At 33.8% G+C, this 27,156-nt stretch overlaps 2 protein-coding genes, 3 long non-coding RNA genes and 1 pseudogene across 12 annotated transcripts; 3 read left to right on the forward strand and 3 right to left on the reverse strand.

Moving 5' to 3' along the window:
• The first annotated feature begins 9 nt into the window (after positions 1–9).
• Positions 10–3,056, forward strand: LOC136998264 (uncharacterized; annotated as a pseudogene).
• A 351-nt stretch (positions 3,057–3,407) lies between these two features.
• Positions 3,408–4,696, reverse strand: LOC136998265 (uncharacterized). Of its 2 annotated transcripts, XR_010888876.1 has the most exons (3): positions 4,459–4,696; positions 3,712–4,155; positions 3,408–3,579 (listed from the first exon to the last, which is right to left on the reverse strand). It is a non-coding gene; the product is annotated as an uncharacterized lncRNA (long non-coding RNA). The 2 variants fall into 2 exon arrangements; XR_010888875.1 differs by lacking the exon at positions 4,459–4,696 and having other exon boundaries at positions 3,712–4,451.
• A 729-nt stretch (positions 4,697–5,425) lies between these two features.
• LOC136998266 (uncharacterized) lies at positions 5,426–16,313 on the forward strand. Of its 2 annotated transcripts, none has more exons than XR_010888878.1 (6): positions 5,426–5,835; positions 13,269–13,515; positions 13,630–13,808; positions 13,882–14,286; positions 14,756–14,888; positions 14,991–15,304. It is a non-coding gene; the product is annotated as an uncharacterized lncRNA (long non-coding RNA). The 2 variants fall into 2 exon arrangements; XR_010888877.1 differs by lacking the exon at positions 14,991–15,304 and adding an exon at positions 16,095–16,313 and having other exon boundaries at positions 5,428–5,835.
• Positions 14,565–17,706, reverse strand: LOC136998262 (uncharacterized). Of its 4 annotated transcripts, none has more exons than XM_067350824.1 (5): positions 17,577–17,706; positions 16,791–17,119; positions 15,708–16,494; positions 15,300–15,483; positions 14,565–15,020 (listed from the first exon to the last, which is right to left on the reverse strand). In XM_067350824.1, the coding sequence occupies exons 2-4, from the start codon at positions 17,096–17,098 to the stop codon at positions 15,313–15,315; spliced, it is 1,266 nt and encodes a 421-aa protein (XP_067206925.1). In that variant the 5' UTR covers positions 17,099–17,119; positions 17,577–17,706; the 3' UTR covers positions 14,565–15,020; positions 15,300–15,312. The 4 variants fall into 4 exon arrangements, with proteins under 4 accessions (XP_067206925.1, XP_067206926.1, XP_067206927.1 ...); XM_067350825.1 differs by having other exon boundaries at positions 14,894–15,483; positions 15,708–16,159; positions 16,241–16,494; XM_067350826.1 differs by having other exon boundaries at positions 14,894–15,483; positions 16,974–17,119.
• Positions 17,700–20,047, forward strand: LOC136998263 (putative nuclease HARBI1). Of its 3 annotated transcripts, XM_067350828.1 has the most exons (5): positions 17,700–17,808; positions 17,881–18,020; positions 18,121–18,261; positions 18,354–18,621; positions 18,755–20,047. In XM_067350828.1, the coding sequence occupies exons 1-5, from the start codon at positions 17,803–17,805 to the stop codon at positions 19,259–19,261; spliced, it is 1,062 nt and encodes a 353-aa protein (XP_067206929.1). In that variant the 5' UTR covers positions 17,700–17,802; the 3' UTR covers positions 19,262–20,047. The 3 variants fall into 3 exon arrangements, with proteins under 3 accessions (XP_067206929.1, XP_067206928.1, XP_067206930.1); XM_067350827.1 differs by lacking the exon at positions 17,700–17,808 and having other exon boundaries at positions 17,842–18,020; positions 18,755–20,046; XM_067350829.1 differs by lacking the exon at positions 17,700–17,808 and having other exon boundaries at positions 17,842–18,020; positions 18,178–18,261; positions 18,755–20,045.
• LOC136998267 (uncharacterized) lies at positions 19,681–25,414 on the reverse strand. Its single transcript, XR_010888879.1, has 2 exons — positions 22,847–25,414; positions 19,681–22,650 (listed from the first exon to the last, which is right to left on the reverse strand). It is a non-coding gene; the product is annotated as an uncharacterized lncRNA (long non-coding RNA).
• Positions 25,415–27,156: the final 1,742 nt, after the last annotated feature.

Genomic DNA, 27,156 nt, shown 5'->3' on the forward strand with positions numbered 1-27,156 from the left:
TTCACCGCGTACTGCAATTCGCGCAATCTCCATGGCTTCGAGGATACATCGAACTAAATACACAATTTCGGACACTCGCGAGTAATGAATTCGAGAAAAATTTGTACAAATTAATGAACAACGCGGTTTTTGGTAAAACTATGGAAAATGTGCGAAATCATACGGATGTACGGCTCGTTACACAGTGGGAGGGACGATACGGAGTGGAGGCTACGATCGCCAAACCAAATTTTCACAGCCGAAGCGTGTTCTCGGAGGATCTGATCGCCGTAGAGTTGCGAAAACTCGAAGTGAAATTCGACAAGCCGATCTACGTGGGTATGTGTATCCTCGACATATCCAAGACCTGCTTGTACGAGTTTCACTACGAGTACATGGCACCTCTGTATCGCGACAAGTGTAAAATTATGTATACCGATACCGACAGTCTGATATACCATACTTTCTACAATGCGAGAACGTATATTACGATATGAAACGCGATCTTTCAAAATTTGATACGAGCGATTACTCCGAGGACAACGTTTACGGTATGCCGCGCGCGAACAAGAAGATACCGGGTCTGATGAAAGATGAGAACAACGGCGCGATCATGACGGAATTTGTCGGACTGAGGGCGAAAATGTACGCGTTGAGAGTCACCGGACAAAAAGATACCAAAAAGGTTAAAGGTGTAAAGAAAAATGTAGTCGCTAGAACGATAACGTTCAACGATTACACTCGGTGTCTCAACGACGAAATCGAGCTAACGCGGCGTCAATCGTGCATCCGCTCAAAGATGCACGAGGTGTACACCGTGTCGGAGTCGAAGCTCGTGCTCAGTCCGTACGATGATAAGCGGCACGTCGTATCCGATTCCACCGATACTCTACCGTGGGGACATTATAAAATACAATTGTAGTATTAGTATTTATGTATAGATTATTATTATGTTGTATATAGTTTATACATTATATTATTTATAATGTTTATACACTAGTGTTAGTATTTATGTTATATATTTAATAAAGAACACCATTGCAGTTGAAACCGTGTGAGCTTTGGCGGACGCGGAGTAGCTCGCCGGAATCCAGGTTCGGTCGGTTGGGGGTATGTCAAATAAACCAAATGCTCGTTTATAACAAAGTAATGAAACAGCGTTTATTGAGAAAGATGTTGATATGATTTGTTTCGAATGATCTGCTTCAATGCTCGTGTGTACATGCGAAGCGTGTGCGAAATGAATTCGAAAAAGTATACAAAATGGCAAAATTATCGGTGCGATCGGTATATTAACAACGGTGAAATAATTAATAAGTGACAGCGAAATAATTCTTTAAAGCGGCGTGAAATAAATACAAAGCGGCGTGAAGATAAATGCGAAGTATCGGCAATAGTGAAATAATTATTTGAGCAACGGAGAAATAATTATTTAAAGCGGCGTAAAATAAATACGAAAGCAACGTGAAAATAAATGCAAAGTATCGGCAATAGTGAAATAATTATTTGAGCAACGGTGAAATAATTATTTAAAGCGGCGCAAAAATATGAAAGCAACGTGAAAATAAATGTGAAGTATCGGCAATAGTGAAATAATTATTTGAGCAACGGTGAAATAATTATTTAAAGCGGCGTAAAATAAAAGAGCGACGGTGAAATGAATATGAAGGCGACGGTGAAATAATTATTCGGCAACCGGTAAGATAATTATCTAAAGCAAACGGTAGAACAGATTATTAAAGTTCGACGTGAGGCGTCTCGGTGCGATCAGTGAAAGCGCAGGCGCGGGCGATCGTGTCGCAACGGTTGGTACAACGCAACGCTCGTCGGTGAGTGCGTTCGTGACGGTAACGCGAGTCCGTTCGATCGTAGATCGTAACGGGTCGCTCGACGGCGCGGATTGGTCGACGTAGTTTGCCCGCCGTATGGATTCTGCGGATGAATCCCGGTGCGTGGCAACGCGAAATTAGGAACAGGACGTCGAGTATGCTCGACGGGAGTACGAGGACGCTCGCACTAGAGGCTTTGAGGCCGAAACTGGTCGGCGGACGTACGAGAACGCTCGTACGAAGGCGGATTCAGAGCGGCGACTCGACTAATAGCGTTTTCGATTATACAGGATTTGAACGACCCAGGGTTGGTTAATGACGTCATTGCAACCTCTCCACCAATGAAAGACTTGCATTTATAGTAAAATAGTGATTGATCAACCCTGGGTCGTTCAAATCCTGTATAATCGAAAACGCTATAAGTATGAGGGAATGCCCTGCATACGGAGATCGATGCCTGGAGGAGCCGAGTACGCTCGACGGGGTATACGAGTATGCTCGTATCCATAGACTTATATGAATAGACGGAGCATTGCCTATCCCCTTCTAAGAAAAACGTGTCCCTGAGCGAGTAATCGGACTGCGATAGAAATAGGGAGTGTACCAGCGTTCTCTCTCTTCTTCGCGCATGCGCTGTTCCGAAAAATGTAGGGAAATAAAGAACTCAAGTAAACATAATTTATTATGAAACAAAATGCAAATGTGCAAATACATATACACACATATACATTTGCATTTTGTTTAACAATAAATTACATTTACATAAAATTTATCTAAAAAATATTTTTTGTTTTTATATCATTTTATATTTTTATTCAATGTATAGAAATATAATTTATAATTAAAAATTTTATTTTAATAAAACTGCATTAGTTATAAAAATAGTAATTAGTTATAATTAATTATAAAATTACAAATTAAATAAATAATAAATTTACAAATAAAAATCTATTATATAATTAATATATTAATTATAATTTAATTGTAAATTAAATAATTATTTAACTTACAATTAAAATTTTTAAACATAAAATAATTATATATAATAAAACAAAAAATTATTTTTTGCAACAAAATTAAAATACAAAAGCATTTATTTGAAATATATAATTTTCTTACATGTAAAAAAAATTATATTGTATGTAATAAAGAGAAAATATAATTGTACCGAAATTGAAAAATACACAAATTTATTCACAAAATCCAGTCTGATACTTACTTATACATACATATAATAAAAGAACAAAAACTATTTTTTTTCACCAAAATTAAAGATTATAAAATATATAATCTGCTTACATATAATAAAAGAACAAAACTACTTTTGCATCAAAGTTAAAGAATACACGCATTCATTTATAAAATAATCTGCCTACATATTTTTAGAAGTATAATATATTGTAATTTATTATAATTTTTATTTACAAAAATTAATACATAATGTACATGTGTAATATATAGATTCGTTACTTTATAAAGAAATTTTGTTTATATACATACACTGAGTTTTCGTTCTATATCATTTGATATTAAATTTTGTTCTTTCAAATGAAGCAATAGGTTTTTAAAATTTATTATTTTTTTCTTATATCTTTGACATTTTTTTTCCAATGTACCATTCCGTTGTTTTAATTGTGTAATATGTTTTGTTGTCAATTCCAAATATTGTTTTAATCGTTCAGGATTTTCTAGATTCCATGATTTAATATCCCCAAGATAACGTGGCTTTCCTATTCGAGGACGTCTAATGGGAATGTTGTGTTGCTTTTTTCTATAAATTTATTTTATTATTAATAATTTTATTATTTCTATTAATTATAAAGTAGCAAAGAATAAAAAATAGAACTAGAAAAAATAGAATAAAAAATAAAACTATCATTAATAATAAGTATAATAATATTACCTTTCCTTTTTTAAAGGGTTTTCTTGAAAATTATCAGTTTGTTTTATATTTTGATTTTCAATTTCCAATAAACTTTTACTTGTACAGAGTTGTTCTTGATCAGTATATGTTTGTGTATTTATTTCTTTATGTGTATTATTTTTTTTAAGTAAAGTTTCATTCATTGTATAAAATTGATTTTTAGTAGTATATATCTCTGTTGTACTTATTTCTTTATTATAGTGATCAATATCAAAATTCGTATCAGAATCTATAGCTAATATTGGTACAGCATCTGATTTCAAATATTTCCTGTCTGGATTAGATATTATTGACGGTTTATATGACGCAGCATCAAAATGTAACTCACAAATAAATATATTTTTAATTTCTCGCCACGCTGTCCCATGTTTAAATTTTATAAAATCTATCCATTTTTTTTTAATTTCTTCTTTAGTAGGTAATCTGTAATAGAAGAAAAGAAATAATTATAAAAATTCTATTAATGTCCAAGTGATATTAACAAATATATCACATTAAATGTAAGTAACGAATTTAAAATTTCTCTCTTGTATTTACATTAAAGGATTCATTACTTTTTCTGTTTTATAACTTTACATAGCAATGTTTTACATAAAATTTGTTTAAAAATATATTTAAAAGTACTTTTATACAATTGTAAAATAAAGGTTAGGATGCCAAAGCTGATATATGAGAGTAGTAAATGTGAATAAATATAAATATGCGTTGGTTAGAATAAATACTTACTTATATATATATATATATATATATATATGAAAAAGTATTCCTTTATTTTGTTCACAACTGCACACTGCACATTTTCAAGGCATTTTTATAACATATTGAATGAAGAGCAAATATGTTGCTGTGTATTTGATGGAAAAGCTAACACTATAAGCATGCGCGAAGAGAGAGAGAGCGCTGGTACACTCCCTATTTCTATCGCAGTCCGATTACTCGCTCAGGGACATGCTTTTAGCGGTATGCTCCGTCTATTCATATAAGTCTATGCTCGTATCGGAGATAGAAACGGTATCGAGAACGCTCGTGTATCTGGAAATAAGGCATAGAATCCGAGTACTCTCGGTCGGACTACGAGAACGCTCGCAGCAGGATTGTTCGCTGACTAGCAGCGAACAGGATCTGGTGAGAAGACGTTCAGCCGGGCCTCTTTTATATCCGGCTGGCAGCCGAATGGTTTCGAATCGGCAAGCATCGGCGGTTTCGGCGGCGAGTCCCCCACAAAACGGAATTTCGGAACGGTCGGGTGTGGGGGATTTTCGGCGGTTGACCGCCGTTGTTACGATAAGAAATTTATCGGCGCTCGATGCGCCCTTGGTGGGCTACGGACGATGGACGATCCGTAGCCGTAACGATGCAGCTTGCGGGCTGCACCGTTACAATTGTAAAAAAACTATGAATAAAATTAATTTAAAATATTCATGTTGTAATCTTTTTTTTTCCTTTCTCCTTCTATCCTTATATTACATATTAAGTTTAGATTTAAATTAGAGTTTGCATTGAATTTATATATTTATATGAATAAAATTTGTTTAAAATATTCGTGTTGTGATCTTTTTTTCCTTTCTCCTTCTATCCTTAAATTACATATTAAGTTTAGATTTAAATTAGAGTTTGTATTAAATTTATATATTTATATTTTACCGCGGCTAGATATGTATTAAGAAGAAAAAACATAAAGTATATTATTGGTGTTTAGAATAAATGCATAACTTAAATAATTCACTCTATATTATTCGCCGCGATTAAAAGAGAAAAATGATAGTCACTGGTTCGCTCGTTTCCTTCTATCATGTAGGGTGCGTTCGTCTTGCTTGCTTTCATGCTGTCAGTACTGATGCTGAAAGTGAGCTTACAGCGCTGTTCGTCTTGAACATAGTACGCAAACGCTAACTCCAAGATGAACGATCAGTACGGGCCTAAGCAGAATGGCTGTCTTATAATTTTAAGACAGCCTTAAGTCTTTGTCTCGAAGTGACGCACAATACTGTCTTGTGTCTCGAGTCTTAAACGTATATACACCGTGTCACGCTGCAAAAAGTACGTGTGATAAACGAATATATATAAAAAAGAACTATATATATACACAACTACTAATAAAAGGTAAATATTTCATAAACATTTATAATATAATATATTTAAATCTGTTAAATATTTAATAACAATTTTATGCATTGCAATGTATTTTGTTGTGTGTCGAAAGACTACAACGAGATATTTAATTTAGCAACGCTATTGTTTAAAGAATTAGCAAATAAAACTTTCAACTCGAAGCACGTTCTTAGAAAGACGAATAAGGTATTTAAAATTAACAAAGATATTGACCAATGCTATTCTTTAGACAAGTAACAATCAATTATAATTAAACGCTGAGGCGTTAACCGCATGAGGAAACGATCGGCGGATTGCCTCACAAACAAGTGAAGTAGATCAGCATTCACGGAAAGCAGACGTTGCTAACCTCGATACTGATCTGTATAAAAGAAGGTGACTCGATCGTCACCACGGGTTTTTAAGTTTGATCTAAGCACGAGCTGCACGTCGGTATCGCGAACTCCGAGTTTGTATCTTACGCGATCGTAACGACTGTGAGGAAGCCGTTAAATAAAGTGTACGCGAGTGCTAAGTGAATAAAGATATTTTATTTCTCATTAAACATCGTTCAATAATTATCTCCCTTGGATCAACCCCCTTGGCCCTACACGACGGATCCCGAATCCTGCGTTGGCCCGCGACGAGATCTTTGAGTCACGGGCACGGCGTAACAATTTTGGTGGCAGCGGTGGGATCCGTCTTCTTCACCGTAGTCCGGCTGTTGGTGGACACCCTGGTGGCCTGGGCACGGCAGCAGGACCAAGACGATCAACCCGAGGGAACAGCGTGGCCGAAAACAACGCAGAAACTAGAAGTGCGAAAAGTGAAAGTGAGAAGAGAAAATAAAACCTCCACGAGGAAGCGGTCCAGTCAAGGCAGTTCGAGCAATAAGCAGCTGAGAAAGTCCGACGGAGCACAACGACCAAGCAGAGTCAGCGAAATCCGAGCAAGGGCCACTGCACAGCGAGAACGGGACGTGACCTACCTCACCACGAAGCACTGGGCAGCGAGCAACGCAACACCATGCGAGCGAGCGTATTAATGTAAGTCGAAATAAAGACACATTAGTAAAATAAGAGCGAATGTCCGAAAGACGCGAAGGACACGGTTTTTCATATTGGCTAGGCAGTAATCCGAGTCAAAACGACCCCGGTTTACAACCGAATCAATCCTGGTTGTTAAGCGACCAAGGACGACGCGCAATAAACGTTTTGAATAACCCCGAGAGGGAACCGCGCGAAACACCGCGAGAATTCGTAGTAAACGATAGAGACGAAAGCGTCGCGAACGTCGACGAAAACGTTGAAACAACGCGAGAATATCCTTTTCGCGAATTAGATAACAGCCTAATATCCGGAGTAAGCGAGGATTCGCGCCAAGATAGGCCTACAACCACGAGGCCATTGAGTAGAATATCGGAGCGCACTGAGACTGCATCGACTACGTACGATAGTAGTATCTTTGATCCGCGAGAGTTAAACTACGAAATAACAATGGCACAACCGTCAAACGACGTAACCGCACGAATTGAGGACGGAGAGCCTCCGCGGCGACAGATCAACATAGACGGGGATGTGACCAATGCCACAAACGACATACAAGAGAATTTAATAGAGACACAGATCGGAGTACTAGCAGACGCGATAAGCGAGATGCGAACACAAACGCAAGTGCTGCAAGAGCATTTACATGAGCAGATACTTAACTTGCACGAACGATTTAACGCACAAATATACGGTATACAAGGGCAGCAACAGGGACCAACTAGTAACCGTGAATTAAATAACGCGTCACGGGGAACGTTGAACGCACCAGAAATAAACGTATCGTACGGCCAAGGCCCCGCTGACGTAAGGAATAGGCCAACCCATTCTAACAATTATATGCAGTTGAAAGAAGCCCGAAGCCTAATACCGGAAATCGACGGGACAGCACCAAATAGAATACAGGAGTTTTTAAGTGCTAGTACCTACGCGATGGAAAGCATAGATCCAACAGAGGAGCTACAATTACTCAAGGCTATACTGTGCACAAAACTGAAAGGGAAAATCTTACTTGATTTCCAAACGAGAAATATTCAATCGTTCGCCCAATTAAAACAGGAAATAGAAAGGGGTTATACTACACATAAGAGTGTTACGCACCTACAATTAGAGTTTAATACCCTGAAGCAAAAACAAGGTGAAAGTGCTCAAAACTTTGGTTCGAGAGTGGACCAACTCGCTATGAAACTCTATGAATCAATGATAGAGGGAAAAACTCACACGATTATGGAGAAAAACACTATTAAAAACACCGTACAAAACTTGGCGTTACAAAATTTCCAGATAGGATTACAAGATAATATTAAAACTATTGTACGCGCAAGGAACTACGGAACGCTACAAGAGGCTATTGCTGTGGCAACGGCTGAGGAAAAATTACAAGGACCAAGCCCAGCGTTAAATAAATATAATGCCTATTATAAAACCACGAATAAAGCGCGGGAAAAGACACCGCAATGTGCAAAGTGCGGAAAATGGGGACATATCGGGCGTGAGTGCCGTACAAGTCGTTTTGCGAACCGATTCAGTTTACCGAAGGCCGACGGACACAGAGTAAACGCATTAGAAAAATATTGCAAATATTGCAAAAAGCCCGGACACTTTCAGGAGGAGTGCTGGCAATTAAACGGTCGACCCGAAAAAGGGAATGCGAAAGAGAACGCGCAACATAGAACAGTTAAAGAGAATAAGGCAAAGAAGGCCGACAGCGACGAAGAAGATGACGCAGCAAACAAGAAAAAGACACGGCCCATAAAAGCGTTGTTAGCACATACAGATAAGACAGCTAAAATACACGCAAATCTAGATTTAATCGCGTTACCAATAGTGGAAGCGAAAAACGAACACGCAACAATGCTTGTGGATACTGGAGCTACACTAACTCTGATTAAAATAAAAAGTCTATTAGAAGAAACACCCGTATATGACGAAACGGTAACATTAGTCGGTGCCACGGGACAGAAAGCTGACACGTTAGGCGTGATAAAAGCGCATATAACATTAAAAGATAAAACAATAATGCATAAAATGCATGTAGTAAAAAACGACTTTCCAATAGGATACGAAGGTATTCTAGGAGCGGACTTTTTAAACAAATACGTCACGAAATGGGACTATCCCGTAAAGAAATTGACGGTCGAGGGAACGACATTCAAACTATTTCAGCATAACAACATAAAACTAGCTCCCAGAAGCGAGACAATAATTAAAGCATCAACAAGCAAAAATGCGCTGGGAATAGTGCATGCAATGGAAACACAACCAGGGGTGATCATCGGTAGTTGCATAGTGGAAGCAGAGGACTACTGTTGCCCGGTTAGTGTCATTAATACCACGGACAAGGAAATAGACTTTCAAACGCCCTTCGTGAACATTGAAAAATTCGAGGAACTAAAAGAGGAAGTACACACGATTGGAACTGTTAAGGAAGAAACAACTCCAAGGTCACGTGAAAACAAGGTCAAAAATCTTTTAAGAATAGACCATTTGAATGAAGAAGAGAAAAAAGCAATACTGGAAATAAGCGAAAATTATTGCGATATTTTTCATCTCGACGGAGAACCACTGTCTAGCACACAGGCGATGAAACATGAGATCGCCACGCGAGCCGGAGCAGCGCCCGCGAATACGAGACCTTATCGGCTGCCGGAGAAACATAAGGAAGAGGTGAGCCGACAAGTGACAGAAATGCTAAATAACAAAATAATAAGGCCAAGTTCGAGTCAGTGGAACGCGCCACTTTTAGTAGTGCCTAAAAAACCAGATGCATCAGGAAAAGCCAAATTACGAGTTGTCGTAGATTTTAGAAAACTGAACGACTTAACGATCGGAGATTCTTTCCCGTTACCAAACATTACTGACATATTAGATCAGTTGGGAAATTCAAAATATTTTACAACGTTAGATTTGGCATCTGGTTACCATCAAATTCCAATGGCGGAAAAAGACAGAGAAAAAACAGCATTTTCGACGCCGTATGGACACTACGAGTTCAACAGAATGCCGTTCGGACTTAAAAATGCTCCAGCGACATTTCAAAGATTAATGAATACAATATTGGCCGGAATTCAAGGTTTACGATGTCTAGTATATTTAGACGATATTGTCATTTACGGCACTAGTCTAGAAGACCATAATCGCCGCTTAACAGAAGTATTCGACAGAATTCGCGAAAATAATTTAAAATTACAGCCGGACAAATGTGAATTTCTTCGAAAAGAAGTAGTTTACTTAGGCCACATAATAACAGAGGGAGGCATTAAACCTGACCCTGGAAAGATCCAAGCGGTAAAAAATTTTCCAACACCGAAAAAAGTAAAAGATATACAGTCATTCATTGGATTAGCCGGATATTATCGAAAATTCATAGAAAATTTTTCTAAAATAGTGAAACCTCTCACTAAATTGACAAAAAAAGGAGTAAAATTTGAATGGACGCAAGAGCAAGAAAACGCGTTCGAAAATCTAAAAAGCAAGTTAATTACTGCACCGGTATTAAATTACCCTGATTTTAATAATGAATTTATAGTCACGACAGACGCATCTGATTTTGCGATAGGCGCAATATTATCTCAAGGAAAAATAGGACAAGATCGTCCAATAGCGTACGCTAGCCGACTTCTCTCAAAGGCGGAACAAAATTATAATACGACCGAAAAAGAATTACTGGCGATAGTATGGGCGGTCAAACATTTTCGTCCGTATATATATGGTACAAAGTTCAAGATCATAACCGACCATAAACCACTAGTATGGTTATTTAATGTAACCGACCCAGGCTCACGATTAATTCGATGGAGATTAAAATTGGAAGAATACGACTATGAAATCGTACATAAGGCCGGGAAGAGCAATACAAATGCTGACGCGTTAAGTCGCAACGTCGCGCACGGCATACACACGGTCGACGGAGAGAGAGAAAGCGAAGAAGAGGAAGAAGAAGAAGAGGAAGATAAGAAGGAAGAAAGAAAGATATATACAGAGGGAGAGAAACAACAAATATTATATGAATATCACGATGCACCGATCGGCGGGCATCAAGGAATCCAGCGCACTATCAAGCGCATACGATTAACGCATAATTGGAAAGGATTGACGAAAGACGTCGAGAAATACATCGCAAAATGCGAATATTGTCAAAAAAATAAATTAAAGATAAGGAATAAAGCACCCATGATTCTCACAGATACACCGGATAAACCGTTTGAAAAATGCGCATTGGATATAGTAGGGCCAATGACAGAAACGGAAAGCGGAAACAAGTACATATTAACTTTCCAAGATCATCTAACGAAATTCAGTAAGGCAATGCCTATAAATAATCAAGAGGCAAGCACGATAGCGCGAGAATTCGTGACAAAAATCGTTTTAGAATATGGAATCCCTGAAAAAATCCTGACTGACCAAGGAACAAATTTTCTCAGCGAAGTATTTAAGGATACATGCAAGTTGTTGAAGATTGAAAAAATTAGAACCAGCGCGTATCACCCAGAGAGCAATGGTGCACTGGAAAGATCACACAGAACATTAGCAGAATATTTACGCAATTATATAAACGAAGATCAAACCGACTGGGATACCTGGTTACCATTCGCCATGTTCGCGTATAATACTACGCCACATACAGCCACGGGATACACTCCATTCGAGCTGGTATACGGGCACCGCGCAACACTCCCTACGGCTCTGATGCAGCCAGCAAAGAACACGTACACGTACGATGATTACATAGCAGAATTAAAAGAAAAAATGCGCGCGGCACACCAAGTAGCAAAAGCTCATGCACAGGAAGGAAAAATAAAAGCGAAACAAACATACGATAAGAAGACTAAAGAAAATAGTTTTAGGGCAGGAGACAAAGTGCTGCTATACGACGAGGCTTTGCGACGAGGCAGGTCGAAAAAATTAGATGCGTTATGGAGAGGTCCGTACTTAATAATTAAAAAGAATTCGGACGTAAATTATACAATAAAAGCAGCCAGAAAAAGCTTGGTCGTACATGCTAACAGATTAAAATTATTCATAGAAGAATAAACAATACTATTATAACAATGCAGGAAATAACGATACAATGCGAGAATCGTGAAAATGTACAAGTAGTAATAAGTCGCACGGGTAGAATAATATTAACAAAAAATTGTAAAATAATTACGACGGACATGACCATTAAAGCCTTTTCGAAAATGCGGGATACAAGCATTCAAGCCTTTTTACCGCAATTTAATTTAACATTAATAAAAGAGACGGCCACAAAGAAAGACAATGAAATAATAATACGGCCGATAAAATTAAAGAAAATTATTCAAAATCCTAGTGAACTTATGGAATTAGGAGAAAAGGCAAAAGATATTTATAACGAACTAAAAGACAGTGAGACGATACAATTTAATAAACCAACGTTTATATATCCTATGGTCACAAGTTCAGTAGCCGTCATAATTATTATAATAAGCGTAACAATAGGCGTAATTATAGTGTTAATTAAGAAAAGAAATAAAAATTAAAAATATAAACTTATAAGAGATGCGAAAACTCCGTTTAAAAACCTTCGTTTTCTTTTCTAACGGGGGGAAGGATGTTGTGTGTCGAAAGACTACAACGAGATATTTAATTTAGCAACGCTATTGTTTAAAGAATTAGCAAATAAAACTTTCAACTCGAAGCACGTTCTTAGAAAGACGAATAAGGTATTTAAAATTAACAAAGATATTGACCAATGCTATTCTTTAGACAAGTAACAATCAATTATAATTAAACGCTGAGGCGTTAACCGCATGAGGAAACGATCGGCGGATTGCCTCACAAACAAGTGAAGTAGATCAGCATTCACGGAAAGCAGACGTTGCTAACCTCGATACTGATCTGTATAAAAGAAGGTGACTCGATCGTCACCACGGGTTTTTAAGTTTGATCTAAGCACGAGCTGCACGTCGGTATCGCGAACTCCGAGTTTGTATCTTACGCGATCGTAACGACTGTGAGGAAGCCGTTAAATAAAGTGTACGCGAGTGCTAAGTGAATAAAGATATTTTATTTCTCATTAAACATCGTTCAATAATTATCTCCCTTGGATCAACCCCCTTGGCCCTACACGACGGATCCCGAATCCTGCGTTGGCCCGCGACGAGATCTTTGAGTCACGGGCACGGCGTAACAATTTCAATAAATAAATATAACCTAACTTTTTTATAAAAAGGATTTATTAAAGGTTATACTTATTTATAAATCAAATTTTTGATCCAATATTATATGTTTAAACTTAATTGTATGTCTAATTATTATATAATTATCTAATCAAAATTATCTTGTTATTTAAATTGTATTACATGGATTGACAAATTAAATCTATATATCCATAGTATCTAGTACATTAGTATACTTTTTTATTAATTGTTTCAGTCAATTAAAATGGAAGATCATGAATATTGCGAATCTAACATATGTGAATCATATGTATACAGTCAAGAGATATCAAATGAACAAGAAAATATTGCTATAGAAGAAAAAAATGGTGATGCTTTTCTCATTGAATTATACAGAGAACGCCCATTTTTATACAATAAAAGACATAATGATTTTAAAGACAGAATAATTAAAGATAACGCTTGGAATAAAATGTCTAAAATTATGCTAAATAAAAATTATGGTAAGTTACAAATGTTTTTTTTTTTAATAATATATTTTTTATCACATTTTATTGCTAATTTATATGATGGATAAGTAAATATGATAATGGATTTAAGTATCTCAAACTTTTTAGGTAATTTTTATACACCTGAATACTGCCAAACTAGATGTACATCTCTAAGAAATCAATACAATCGTGAGTGGTCGAATCTTGAATGGTCAATATAAAAGTGGAAGTGCTGCTTCAACTCACAAATCCTTTGTATTTTTTTCCCAATTGTCATTTCTTGACAATTATGTCAGACAGCGAAGGTTTGTAGTTATTATTGCTTAAAAATTTTCTTTTAATAGTATAATATATACTTATATATTTTTATATTTTCAGAACACATAGTAATATAAAAGCGATTGAAACTTCATCTTCTACATCATCTTCGGAGTTATCAGTCAATATTCCAAAATCTAATGAAGTATTTCATAAAATATCAAGTGATTCTGAAAAAGAAGATAATTCTAATAATGAGGAGAAAAACAAAGAAAATATTCTTAAAAAATTAGATACAAAACCTGTGAAATACAAGAAACGCAAAATAGATGAAACGAAAGAATTTGAAAAAATGTTTTCATCGGTTACACAAAAACTTGTCAATGTTTTGGATAACAAATATGAAAATGAAGATGAAGCATTTAGTCAGTTTATTATTGCTCACTGGTCAAATCTTCCACAAACTGAAAAAAATATCAGGAAGAAAATGATAACAGATGCTTTATTTGCTTCATTACAAAAAACGTAATATGTCTGTTATATATTTAACGCGTGATTTTTCTTTTTATATTTATTATTGAAACATTCATTTTACACAAAAGTTTTTCATTTTTTTATATTATCAATAATAATATCAAAAATATTATAAAGATTTTGAGTTTAAAATATATATATATATATATATATATATATATATATATATATATATAATGTTCAATTATATATATTTTTTTAAATAAAACGTATAATTTTATTATTCAAGATGTTTAAAAAATGCTTTGTATTTGAAATACTTATTGTGCAATTTTTAAAATGTGTAAAATGTAAAATATGTGCAATTCTAAAGTGTATATCCTTACTTTTATTTTCAATACTTAAACATATATTTTTTGTTCATTACATTAATGTATATTTTATTCATTGCATAATTAATAAAAACTTTATTTGTAATTATTTTTTATTTATGTAAATATTGATTTATTATTACACACAGATCAACATCAAGGCTCTCTTGCAAATGTAATTTTCTGATTGAAACATTATGCTATATGATTAAACATGGATAAATAATGAAAATTTCAACATTAATGAAGTTAATAATAAATAATAAGCAATACATTAAAAAAGTAAGTAATAATTTTAATAATTTTTATTGATACTTTGCTTATTAATTAAATTTTCTTATTCTTATAAATTATATATATATAAGTAAAGCTTATCAATTACAGCAGATTGTTGCAGTGTACACAGTACCCCTCCTAAAAAAGCAAAAGATTAAAATTAGTTGGATTGTGAAAATCAATATGGTATCATTGGTAAACTCTACAAATGTTAATGTACATGATCTTCCAATACAAAAACTATTATAAGATCTTGACTTTTTTATATTACATTTTTCCAATTTAAATTAAGATCTCTCTAAAATATATTATTAAAGTATTGTACTGTAATTTTTGAATGCCTTGTATATCTTCTTTTATAATTATGTTTTGTTAGAAAGAATAAGGTTTATAAATAATTAAAAGTTACATACGTACATAAACCATATTTTTAGTGTTGAACCTTTTCACCATATATACCTCTTTGCACATAATCGTATTGCCAGGGGACTTCTCCTGCAGGTGATATAAAATACTTACATAACGTATCTCTTTGTTTCGAAGCAGAAGATACAGTTTCATCAAAATCTAAATTTTCTGATAAAGACATCCACCTTATTTCCTTTAAAAAAATGACATAATTAATCTGATTAAAAATATATATAATATCAAATATTTTAATTAACATTTGTAAAAATTATAAAAATTTAGAATTACAATAAAAATATTACTTATTACGTCATATATTAATTGTTATATTACATTTTAAATATTTGTAAATGTATCAAAATTTAAAGTAAGTAAATATTATTATTTGTAAATTGGAAATTTAAATATCTTTCTTACTTGTTCATTTTCGTTGTTTTTGAGAGATTGATTTGTACTATATAATTTTTGTTTACATCGTTCTTCTTCAATCATTATAAAATTATGTAGACAAAGTGATGCTGTTGTTATTTTATCAGCTGTTTCTGGTAGCATGCAAATAGAATTTCGAAATATTCTCCATCTATTCGAAAATATCCCAAAGGCGCTTTCAACTGTTCGCCTAGCTCGCGAAAACCTGTAGTTGCATATTTTTTGTTTTTTGTCTAAATTTCTTCCTGTATATGGCTTCATAATTGTAGTACTTAGTGAAAAAGCATCATCTGCTAATAAGAAAGTTGGTGTACAATCCTGACTGTTAGGTAATTTAAAAGTCCCCTTAGGTAAATTTAATGTTTTGTTTTTCAGATTTTCTCCAATTAACGACTCGCTAAAAATTCCACCATCGCTGTTTCCACCATAAGCACCAACATCTACCAGTGTAAATCTGTATACATCATTTGCTACTGCCATCAAGACAATACTATAATATTTTTTGTAATTAAAATACAGACTTCCTGAATTTCGAGGGCATTGCAAAGTGATGTGCTTCCCATCTACTGCCCCCACACAATTTGGCACATTCCATCTGTTCCAAAAGCCTTCAGCATAAGACTTCCATTCTTTTTCATTTGGTTGTGTTAAATATATTGGTTCTAATACATTTATTAGAACTTGGCATATTTCTTTAATTAGCATACGCACTGTCGACTCGCCAACTCGAAATGCTAAAGCGATAGATAAGGGAAGATCTCCAGTGGCAAGATATCTAAGAAAAATTTGTTATTATAATATCCACATTATTATTACTATTATTGATTATAATGAGATACTATCAAGATACGTTTCGAGTGAGATAGTTAATTATCTGTTTTAAAATCTACATCTTTCCTATTTGACAAGAAGTATGTACAAGTAATAAATACTATTTTAATTTATACGTAACTAGTCTAAGATAATTTTTTAATACCTATTTAGACCCTATTTTTGTTACCTTAATAAAATTTGTATTTAATTGTTTTGAAATAAAAAATTAAAGTTCAAGTACAAAAATTGTTAAACTACCTTAACACTATTAATAGTCTTTGTTCTGCAGGAAGTGCTCGATAGTGGTTTTTTGTTAAATAAGGTTCAGTTAATTGAAGTAGTTTGTTAAATATTGGTAAAGTCATTCTTGTATAACGAAAAAATAAATCTTCATCTTTTTTCAAATCTTGAAAAAGTGTTTCATAATCTCCGTATTTGTACCTTAATTGATTTATAGGTCTTACATGCCATTTTCTTTCATACTTTACATGTCTTTTTTTGCGTTTTAATTTGTATATAAACATCCAAAATAAAACAATCAATAAAAATTGTTTCTTTCTTTGCATTATTTTGCACTAGAAATTTTTCTGTAAAAGATTTAATTTTAACATTATGATTGTGTGTGTGGGGGGGGGGGGGAGGGAAGCGCGCGTGCTGTACACATATTTATTCCTATAATTATATTAATCAAAATTTATATCAAATAAAAAAAATATAACAGTATGTTCTAATTTTAATTTGTTAAGTTAAAGCATAAAATGTCTTGTTAAACTTTTAGAAAAAAAATAGTTATATAATTTTAATAACAAAATAATTTAGATTACATATAAAATAATTATATATACATATAATTAAATTTAGACATATAATATTAGATCAAAAATTTGATTTATGAATAAGTATAACCTTTAATAAATACTTTTTATAAAGAAGTTAGGTTAGGTTATTATTCATTTATTGAAATACATTGAAATGCATAAAATTGTTATTACATATTTAACAGATTTAAATATATTATATTATAAATGTTTATGAAATATTTACCTTTTATTAGTAGTTGTGTATATATATAGTTCTTTTTTATATATATTCGTTTATCACACGTACTTTTTGCAGCGTGACACAGTGTATATACGTTTAAGACTCGAGACACAAGACAGTATTGTGCGTCACTTCGAGACAAAGACTTAAGGCTGTCTTAAAATTATAAGACAGCCATTCTGCTTAGGCCCTACACGATTTGTATAGTTAAAAATGGCGACGCTTTGTGATGATCGTGAGCAATGTGCAATTTTATCCGTTGCGGTAAATGAATATTACGATATTATATTTTCATCTTCTTCTTCAGAAAGCGAAGAAGAGAGAGGATGGAGAAATTGAAATGACAAACTGCATAAAAGATGTTAAGAAACATATTCTTCGCATTAAAAATTATGTTGAGGTTATTATTCTTCAATACAGTGATAATCAATTTAAATCTCATTTCAGGTAAATATTTTTTATATTTTATATAGTTTTTTTATTGATAATATTATATATATTAATATATATATATATATATAAAAACGCGTAATAATTTTTTTTGTAGAATGTTTCCAAGAACATTTGAATTTATATTAACATTAATTAGTAAGAAATTAATAAGAGAAAAACCTGGTTGCCCTACCATATCGCCTAAGAAGCAATTGTTAATTGCCATTTGGAAAATGTCAACTCCAGATTCATATAGGTATATACATATTGCAATATATTTATAAAAATATCAAGCTTATTAAAAAATAAATATTTTATTTATCTTATATAATTTTTTTCCTTTTTCAGATCTATTTGCGAAAAATTTAACGTAGGGAGGGCAACAGCGTTAAAATCTGTAAGAAGAGTTATAAATGTTTTAATAGAATTAGCACCAGTTTTTATCAGTTGGCCAAATGAAGAAAAAGCAATAGAAATACAAAATGGTTTTTTTGCTGCAAGTGGGTTTCCTAAAGTTATAGGAGCAATTGATGGTACCCATATCAATATTCCTGCACCACATAAAGATCCAGAAACTTACGTGAATCGAAAAGGACATCATTCGATTCACTTACAGGTAGGATAGTACTTTATTATATTAATTAATATAAGTATGTGGAAATTAAATATTTATCATAGATTTTTTTTTTACATTAAATGAGGTTATTAATCATGAAAACTCATAACAGTGTTTATATTTTTTATTTCAGGCAATATGTGATCATGAATGTCATTTTATTCATTGCTATGTTGGAAATCCGGGTTCTGTCCACGATCAACGAGTTTTTAGATTATCCGAAGTCTCTAACTACCTTAATGATCCTAACAAGTTTCCCAATGATTCTCACTTAATAGGTGATGCAGCATACGCAATTCATGAGCATCTACTTGTTCCTTATCGAGACAATGGGCATTTATCTGTTAAACAAAAAAATTTCAATTTTTGTCATTCTTCTACTCGAATGGCAATTGAAAGAGCGTTTGGATTATTAAAAGGTAGATTTAGATCTCTTTTAACATTACTTGACATGGAACGACTCGATATTATTCCTAAAATGATTTTGACTTGTTGTATTTTACATAACATTTGTTTATTACGAAATGATAATTTTAATGATATTGATTTAAATAATATATCACATTGTGAATTATTAATTAATAATATGACGCGTGCAGAATTCTTACATGGTAATCATTACATAGTCAACGTAGAATAATAAAGAGAAATTATATTTGTGAACAATAGGTAATACGAGATGTATGATTAATTTTAAGTACTATGTAAAAATATTATGTAAAACTTTTTTTATAGAAACAAAAATTGTATAAGAATAAATACTATGTAGCATAATTTTTTATATCAATTTGTTTGAATGTTAATAAATTAATACAAATTGCAAAAAAATGTAACTGGTTTTTATTGTTTTTATTATATTATTAAATAAATCATGAATTAGTTTTTATTGCATATATAATTTATTAAGATACTAAAGACTTTATAAATATAATACACAACTTTTCAGTCTTTCATTGATATATAATATAGATATTTTTTGTTAATACTAGTTTGTTAATACTATATGAAAGACTCTGAACACAATTACTATTCATCTAAAATATTAAAAAACAAAAAATATTTCTTTAAACTTATTAAACTAAAGTATTTTTATTCATATAATATAAAAGATTCTGAACACAACCAGTATTCTTAAATATTAAAAAACAAAAAATATTTCTTTAAACTTATTAAACTAAAGTATTTTTATTCATATAATATAAAAGATTCTGAACACAACCAGTATTCTTAAATATTAAAAAACAAAAAATATTTCTTTAAACTTATTAAACTAAAGTATTTTTATTCATATAATATAAAAGATTCTGAACACAACCAGTATTCTTAAATATTAAAAAACAAAAAATATTTTTTTAAACTTATTAAACTAAAGTATTTTCATTCATATAATATGAAAAATTCTGAACACAACCAGTATTCTTAAATATTAAAAAACAAAAAATATTTTTTTAAATTTCTGAAACATAACTATAATAAAGTCTTTTCATTAAAACACATATGAAATACTCTAAATACAAACTACTGTTACGTCCTGATCAGACTACACGATTCTTTTCTTTTCATTAAATACCAGACCTAGTAAACGCGGAACCAACAAAACTCTTAAGAAATATTATAACGCCAGAGCTGTTTTTCTCATGAGACACCAGGAGCTCGAATCTTCTCACGGAGAAAAATAGCATGGATATTTCAAAATACCTTGGCCGCTCAGCGTGCCTATCGTCGCCAGAAAAACCGTAAAAGTCAAAACTTCGCGGTAGCTGGAGTCCTTAACCGACTCCAGACGGTTAGAGTAAGAGATAAAAAGAAAAAACTGGCACCAACTAGTCATACTCTTGGATTCCACCTACGGGAACTCTAGCTAGTAGATAGGGTTTTAACGAGTAACGATCGGGGAATGACCGCAGTCGCATGACGAGAAGGCGCGACACCTGATACGGCGCCCGTGTTTAGTAGGTCTGGGAAACCGAGATGCATTAGTCGCACTCTCCACGCGACACCAAGGGCACGCGACAGTCGTAAACTGTCAAATTTATTAGATCAGTGACCCAAGGCTTTGCGAACTTATATACCGATTCTTAACCACCCAATCCGAAAGCCGAGAATCGGGGCAAGCACTTTTATAGACCACCCATCATTCCATCGTATGGTCTAAAGACTACGCCCACCCAGATCTTAAGACACTGAGATGCACCCCACCTATACTAATTAACACCAACCGGGTTACGCCACCTCAAAAACCTACCCCCATCATATATGGACCCGAAACGACGCTATTCCTTATTCGTTAGGGCCTCTTTCTTCCTATCTCATTTCAAGTAACCTAATCATCTAAACCCAATCCTATTAGCTAAAAATGACGCCATCCTCCCCCACATTAAAAATTTTCTCGCAAGACTAATTCCTATTCGATCCCCGCTCCAAAAACCTAAGATTTTCCAAAGGGATCTACCCCAAAGAAAAAGTATAAAAACCCGTGTTCTGGTGGCTCCGGACACAATCACACACAGTTTTTCAAGCAGTTTGCGCAGTTATTCCGTTTAGCTCAGTTTCTCGAAACAGTTTTTCGAGTAGTTCGGGGGCGCGAATCAAAGAGTAAAATCAGTTGATACTTTGTCGCGACCATCTCGTGGTGCATCTCAAGTAGAGGGTCCATTACCTTGACAACACCATCCCGCAGTAGGGTGCCCACTCGTTTACAAAAGGGTCCGACGCCTATACAACACCTTTCCTCAACGGGGCGCCTGCTCAGAACCACCGAACATATTCAACGCGATCCGAAACTACTCTGCAACGAGTAAGTCAGTTCATTTCTCTTTATTTTATTATTTCTTCTGTCCTCCCTCCGGAAAAATAAAACACTCACACACACACACACACACACACACACACACACACACACACACACACACACACACACACACACACTTGTAAAGAATACATAAATAAAATTATTAACATATGCGATTAAGAATTAAGTTTTTGTATCCTAATTATAAATTCAATCAAATTAAAATGTTGTCTTTAGTAAATTAAACTTTTGTTCTTTTTCATTTAACCACACCCTCCTCGTTCGTCACCCCCTCACACCTTCCCTCTCAAATTGCGCACAAAGGTTCCGCCCCGGGTAATAGGGATTCAATTCCTTGACCCAAAAAGGGAACCACGAGCGGTTGACTTGTTGACGGAGTAAAAACGACTCTTCCAGTCGCTGACCCGTCGCAAGTCCTAAACGTGCCGCTCGGCTCGTGCGGTCAGGTCCGTTTACGTCAATCGCCGAGCCCAACGAAAAAATTCTACATCTATCAGGACGTAACACTACTATTCTAAAAATTATTTTTTAAAATTCGTTACAATTTGCTTCATAACTTCTATTGCTTCACTTCTTTGCTTCATTTTTTCTTGATGACGTCTTTCTCGATTTTTCTCAAAAGTTTCTTTTGATTCATAAATTTGTAACAAAATTTCTTTATTTGATAATTGGTTTTTACTTATTGTGTTATTCGAACGTTTTGGTGTGTTTTCACAATCATAATCTGATTCTGATCGACTGCGTTTACTTGATGTTACATGTAAACCAGTTGAACTTATTGTTGCTACTGGATTAATATAAGGTTTATTTCCCAATAAATCGTTCCATAATATTGAAATATATCCAAGATCTAGTGTTGTTTCCAGATTTTGAATTGTGATCCTTTGTTACCTAATATGTTCTTTTTAATCCTTGAAATTTAGATAAACATTGCAGTCCATTAACATTGTGACCTTCATTGATAAGTTTTTTACTGATAGCTTCCCAAATTTTTTTTTGAGATATTTTGCCAGAAGCAAAATCATCTTTTCGGATACAATAGTCCTCGATAAGTAATAAAATAGCTTTGTGAGGCCATTTAAATGTTTTATTTGCATCAATTAATGAACAAGTTTCATTTTCTTTTTCTTCAGTTGCATCTTTTTTTTCGTCTTCAGTAAGTGGTGATGATAATGCATTTTTGGCTTCGTTAAGCTTTTGCAACGCAAAATCTGCATCTGAAAATAAGAAAAAAATTTTATTTATATTAAATTTCTGGATATTATAAATAATTTTTTAGATAAATAATAAAAAAAACAATAAATATGATTTTTAATAATTGTAATTAGATAAGAAATACTAATAACACTTCTAAGAAAAGTTATTAAGAAAGGTTAACTAAGAAAATTGTAATATATTAAATAAAATAATTACCTTCTTCAAAACGTTTTACTTCGTCAAGTGTTAATTTAATCTCATAATTTTCTCCAGTATCGTGATCTGTTATTGAATACGTTTCCATTTTTTACTCACAATTAGATTCTTTTCCTTATAACCTTCTTTTCTCTATTTATTTTTTACTCGTCTTAACTGGCAGTGCTTCAGGATACGTTCGTCTTGGCTAACAGTGCTAAAGCTTTCGTTGCCTTACCTTGTTTAAAAAAGCGAATTAAGCGAGGAATGATGACGTAAACGTACACAAACTATGACGTCATTATTATACTGACAGCGCTGTAAAGTGCCAAGGTGAACGGCAAAAGCGACGCTTGTGTACGCTTTCAGCACGAAAGCGAGCAAGACGAACGCACCCGTAGTGTAACTTGATGCGCGCGCTTATCTCGCAGTAGGATAGGTCAGTGAATAAGATGAGGCACAGGAAAGATGGAATAATAATAAAAATTAATTTAATAATAAATAATATTTATTAAAAATGATTAGGTCCGCATATATGGTTCATTCTTGTTCATCGGGTATGATCTTTCTTTGTACATTAAGAGGAATTCGCAAAAGTCACATCTACATCTCACTACATGTGATTTAGCCATCGATGTGTAGCATCATATCCTATCCATATATTGAACTCTAATCGCCTTATAAAAAAATATCCAGTGGGTTGCACATAATTTCTACAATGCTCACATGTATGTTCATGATTACAGATTTCATCATCATCATCATCATCATCATCGCCTTTGCAATAACAATAATCATCATATTTTAATTCCCACACAAATTCAATTTGCTCGTTAATGTCTCTTGTATGAATCCAATCATCTATCCAAAAGAGTGATACATGGAAACACAGGTGACACCAATTGTTTAGATTTTTCACATGTGCTAGTAACTGGTGACTATTGCAGATAGTTTTTTTTCCATACTTAACAATACTCTGTTCAGTCTTTCTCGAAAGTTTATCACAACATTTATGGCATAATTTATATGCTCGACCGGCGTAGTTGTAGGTGTACCACTCACTGATTAGCGTCTGAGAGTAATAACCAAAGGGTACATCTTCCGTATACCTCCTTAGAGCTGCCATTTTCCCCGGTGAGGCAGTCTCAGGCTCATATATGAAGGATATATTTCTTTTTAGATTCTTGTACAAATCGCCTTGGGTAGTATGTCCTGATAATAGTTGTTCATGATTATGACGAGCTGCAAACGTTTCCTCCAGGTCACGAATGAGCCTCGGTGGAAGCGCGAGGTCTCTGAGATGTGGTACAGATTTGATGTTTTTGTTTATAGCTTTGCGTGCAAGCTCGGTGAGACTTTTCGGTTGATGCTTGTTCATTGTGAACCTAAAACAATTTATAAAGTTGTAATGATGTATATATTATAATAGTTTCTTTAGATTTAAATAGCCGTTTATAAACGTTTCTAAACACTATGAAATCATTATTATAAAAATATATTTCTTTTACCTATTTTAATTTGCACAGAGTGCAATCTTTGCGGTACGGCGGGGGCCCGTCGATATGATCGCGCTGCCACGGCTGGTTGTAGTGCTCGTTGCACCGACGGTATCCCCGCACTTCCGGATTTGCTCTTAAGGTGATCCTAAAGTGGTTTGTTTTACCTATTTTTTTCAAATACACTTAACTTTTATATACTTAACAGATTATACACTTAACAGATACGTATCTGTTTTACCTTCTACTTTTCGTAAAATTCGTTTTTTTTGGCTGCATGGCTTGAAAAATTCTTTTAAATCGACCATCCGTAGTGTATTAGCATATGTACTTTACTTATAGAAAAGGACTTTTCATTCTACACAGCCAAAAAAAAGTTAAGTGTATTTGAAAAAAATAGGTAAAACAGACCACTTTAGGATCCCCTTAAATGTTCCGGTAGCCTATCCCACACATGATCCACAAACCGAGCAAACTTGCTCACAAGAAACACTTTCGGCACGAATTCTAATTCCTCCGCTGACAGGCTCAGAATGTCGCGTTCGTCCGAGAGCACGATGAACATTTCGACTGTTACCGCGACTTGTTCTTGATGGACTATATATACCTGCTTGTTGCACACGACACTAATTAAAAATAGCGATGTCACACAAAATTGAAATCTGGCAACATGGCGCTTCTAAAATTTGTATAAACAATCCTTATCACCCCCTCCATTGTCTATTCTAAAAATAGCGATGATGTAATTTAAACAGGCGCTCTACTTTGATGTGTAGAAAAAACCTGCACCAAAGGATATAAACATTCCTTGGAACTATAAATCATTTTTGTATATACAATCCTTATCTTTTCCAGGAATCCTTATCTCTCAATCATGTTTGTATAAACAATCCTTATCTTATCTTTTCCAGGAATCCTTATCTCTTCCGGGAATCCCCCCCACTTCCAGGAATTGATGTAATCTGATACCTTCCCCTCTCCCCCGCACCTCCTTCGTTACCCCATTCACTCCAAAATTACCCCCACTCCTCCAAAACGATGACGTCATTACCCCCTCTCCTCCAAAATTACCCCCTCCCCCTCAAACTCTTCCCCTCTTCACCCGCACCCCCCCCCTCATTGCTCCTGGGTTAGAACCCCCCTAGTATAACTACTGATCGTCTCTGGCTTTTGTAATTCTAAATTGTCAGTCCACGAGAAAACCGCCTCTGGTTTGAAGAGAAAAATAAGAATTCTCTAATGCCAGTCCACGAGAAAACCGCCTCTGGCTTGTCTTATTCTGTATTGCCGGTCCACGAGAAAACCGCCTCTGGCTTGAAGAGAAGAATAAGAATTCTCTAATGCTAGTCCACGAGAAAACCGTCTCTGGCTTGAAGAGAAGAATAAGAATTCTCTAAGGCCAGTCCACGAGAAAACCGCCTCTGGCTTGTCTTATTCTGTATTGTCAGTCCACGAGAAAACCGTCTCTGGCTTGTCTTATTCTTTATTGCAAGATATTTTTATTACGTCATATACTTTATATATACAAGATGTTTCAGATCAAACGCAGGTCCTTGAAAGGGTAAATAGATCTCGATAACGTGAGTAAAAAATGTCCGTACAAGAAAATTGTGGGGTCAATAGTTTTTGAATAAAATGCATTTGAAGTTAACCAATTACGGGGTTCGCATTTTGCGCCGTCAGGAGCGGCGCGGCATGAATCATTCTCGTTTGCAATATTCTGCCACATCAATTATATATCGTTTAGAATATATTATTAACACTATCATATTAGTAAACATTAAAATAAAACTCAATTGTTTTAAACAATCGCTTGTGTATAAGAAATAAATTCTTCAGTTACTAGAGAAACATTTTTATTGCTAAAAATAACATAACATAAAATAACATAACATAAAATAACATCGTCAAATAAATTACTAACAACTGATAAGTGAGAGTAATAGTGAAATTAGCAATAAAAATGTTTCTCTAGTAACTGAAGAATTTATTTCTTATACACAAGCGATTGTTTAAAACAATTGAGTTTTATTTTAATGTTTACTAATATGATAGTGTTAATAATAATTTCTGAACGATATATAATTGATGTGGCAGAATGTATTGCAAACGAGAATTCATGCCGCGCCGTTCCTGACGGCGCAAAATGCAAACCCCGTAATTGGTTAACTTCAAATGCATTTTATTCAAAAACTATTGACCCCACAATTTTCTTGTACGGACATTTTTTACTCACGTTATCGAGATCTATCCACTCCTTCAAGGACCTGCGTTTGATCTGAAACACCCTGTATATATAATGTATATTATGTGCTCCATATTATCTATATTCATATCAAAATATCTTTCTAAAAAATTGACATTATTTTGTATACTCTTTTTACAATAAATGTATATGATGTATGCCATATTTTTTATTTCTAAAGCATGAAATATAAAGATATTTTTAATTTCTTGTGTCTATCATTTATAAAAAAATCTTGATAAAAGAAACAACATTAATTTTGCGACTTGCAATAATCTGTTTCAATATATGCTTCTTTTAAATACTTACAATTAGCCTTATTTTATGTGATTAACTTGGTATTTAAAATACGTATTAAAATCGAAAATGTATTTGTATTACAGTAGAAAAGAAACATTCTTGTTTTACAACAGAGAGAAATGGCAAAATATAATATTGTCTAAAGTACAATCCAATAAAAACTGTTAAAATTTAACATTTTATAAAACCACCGTGATTCATGAAAAATCAGAACTGTTATTTTAAAAATATAGACATATTTCGACTGTGTGTTTTAAACTGCACTACACATTCAAAAATCACAGAATAAT

The sequence above is a fragment of the Linepithema humile genome, chromosome 2 (assembly GCF_040581485.1).
Source record: "Linepithema humile isolate Giens D197 chromosome 2, Lhum_UNIL_v1.0, whole genome shotgun sequence".
Taxonomy (NCBI): domain Eukaryota; kingdom Metazoa; phylum Arthropoda; class Insecta; order Hymenoptera; family Formicidae; genus Linepithema; species Linepithema humile.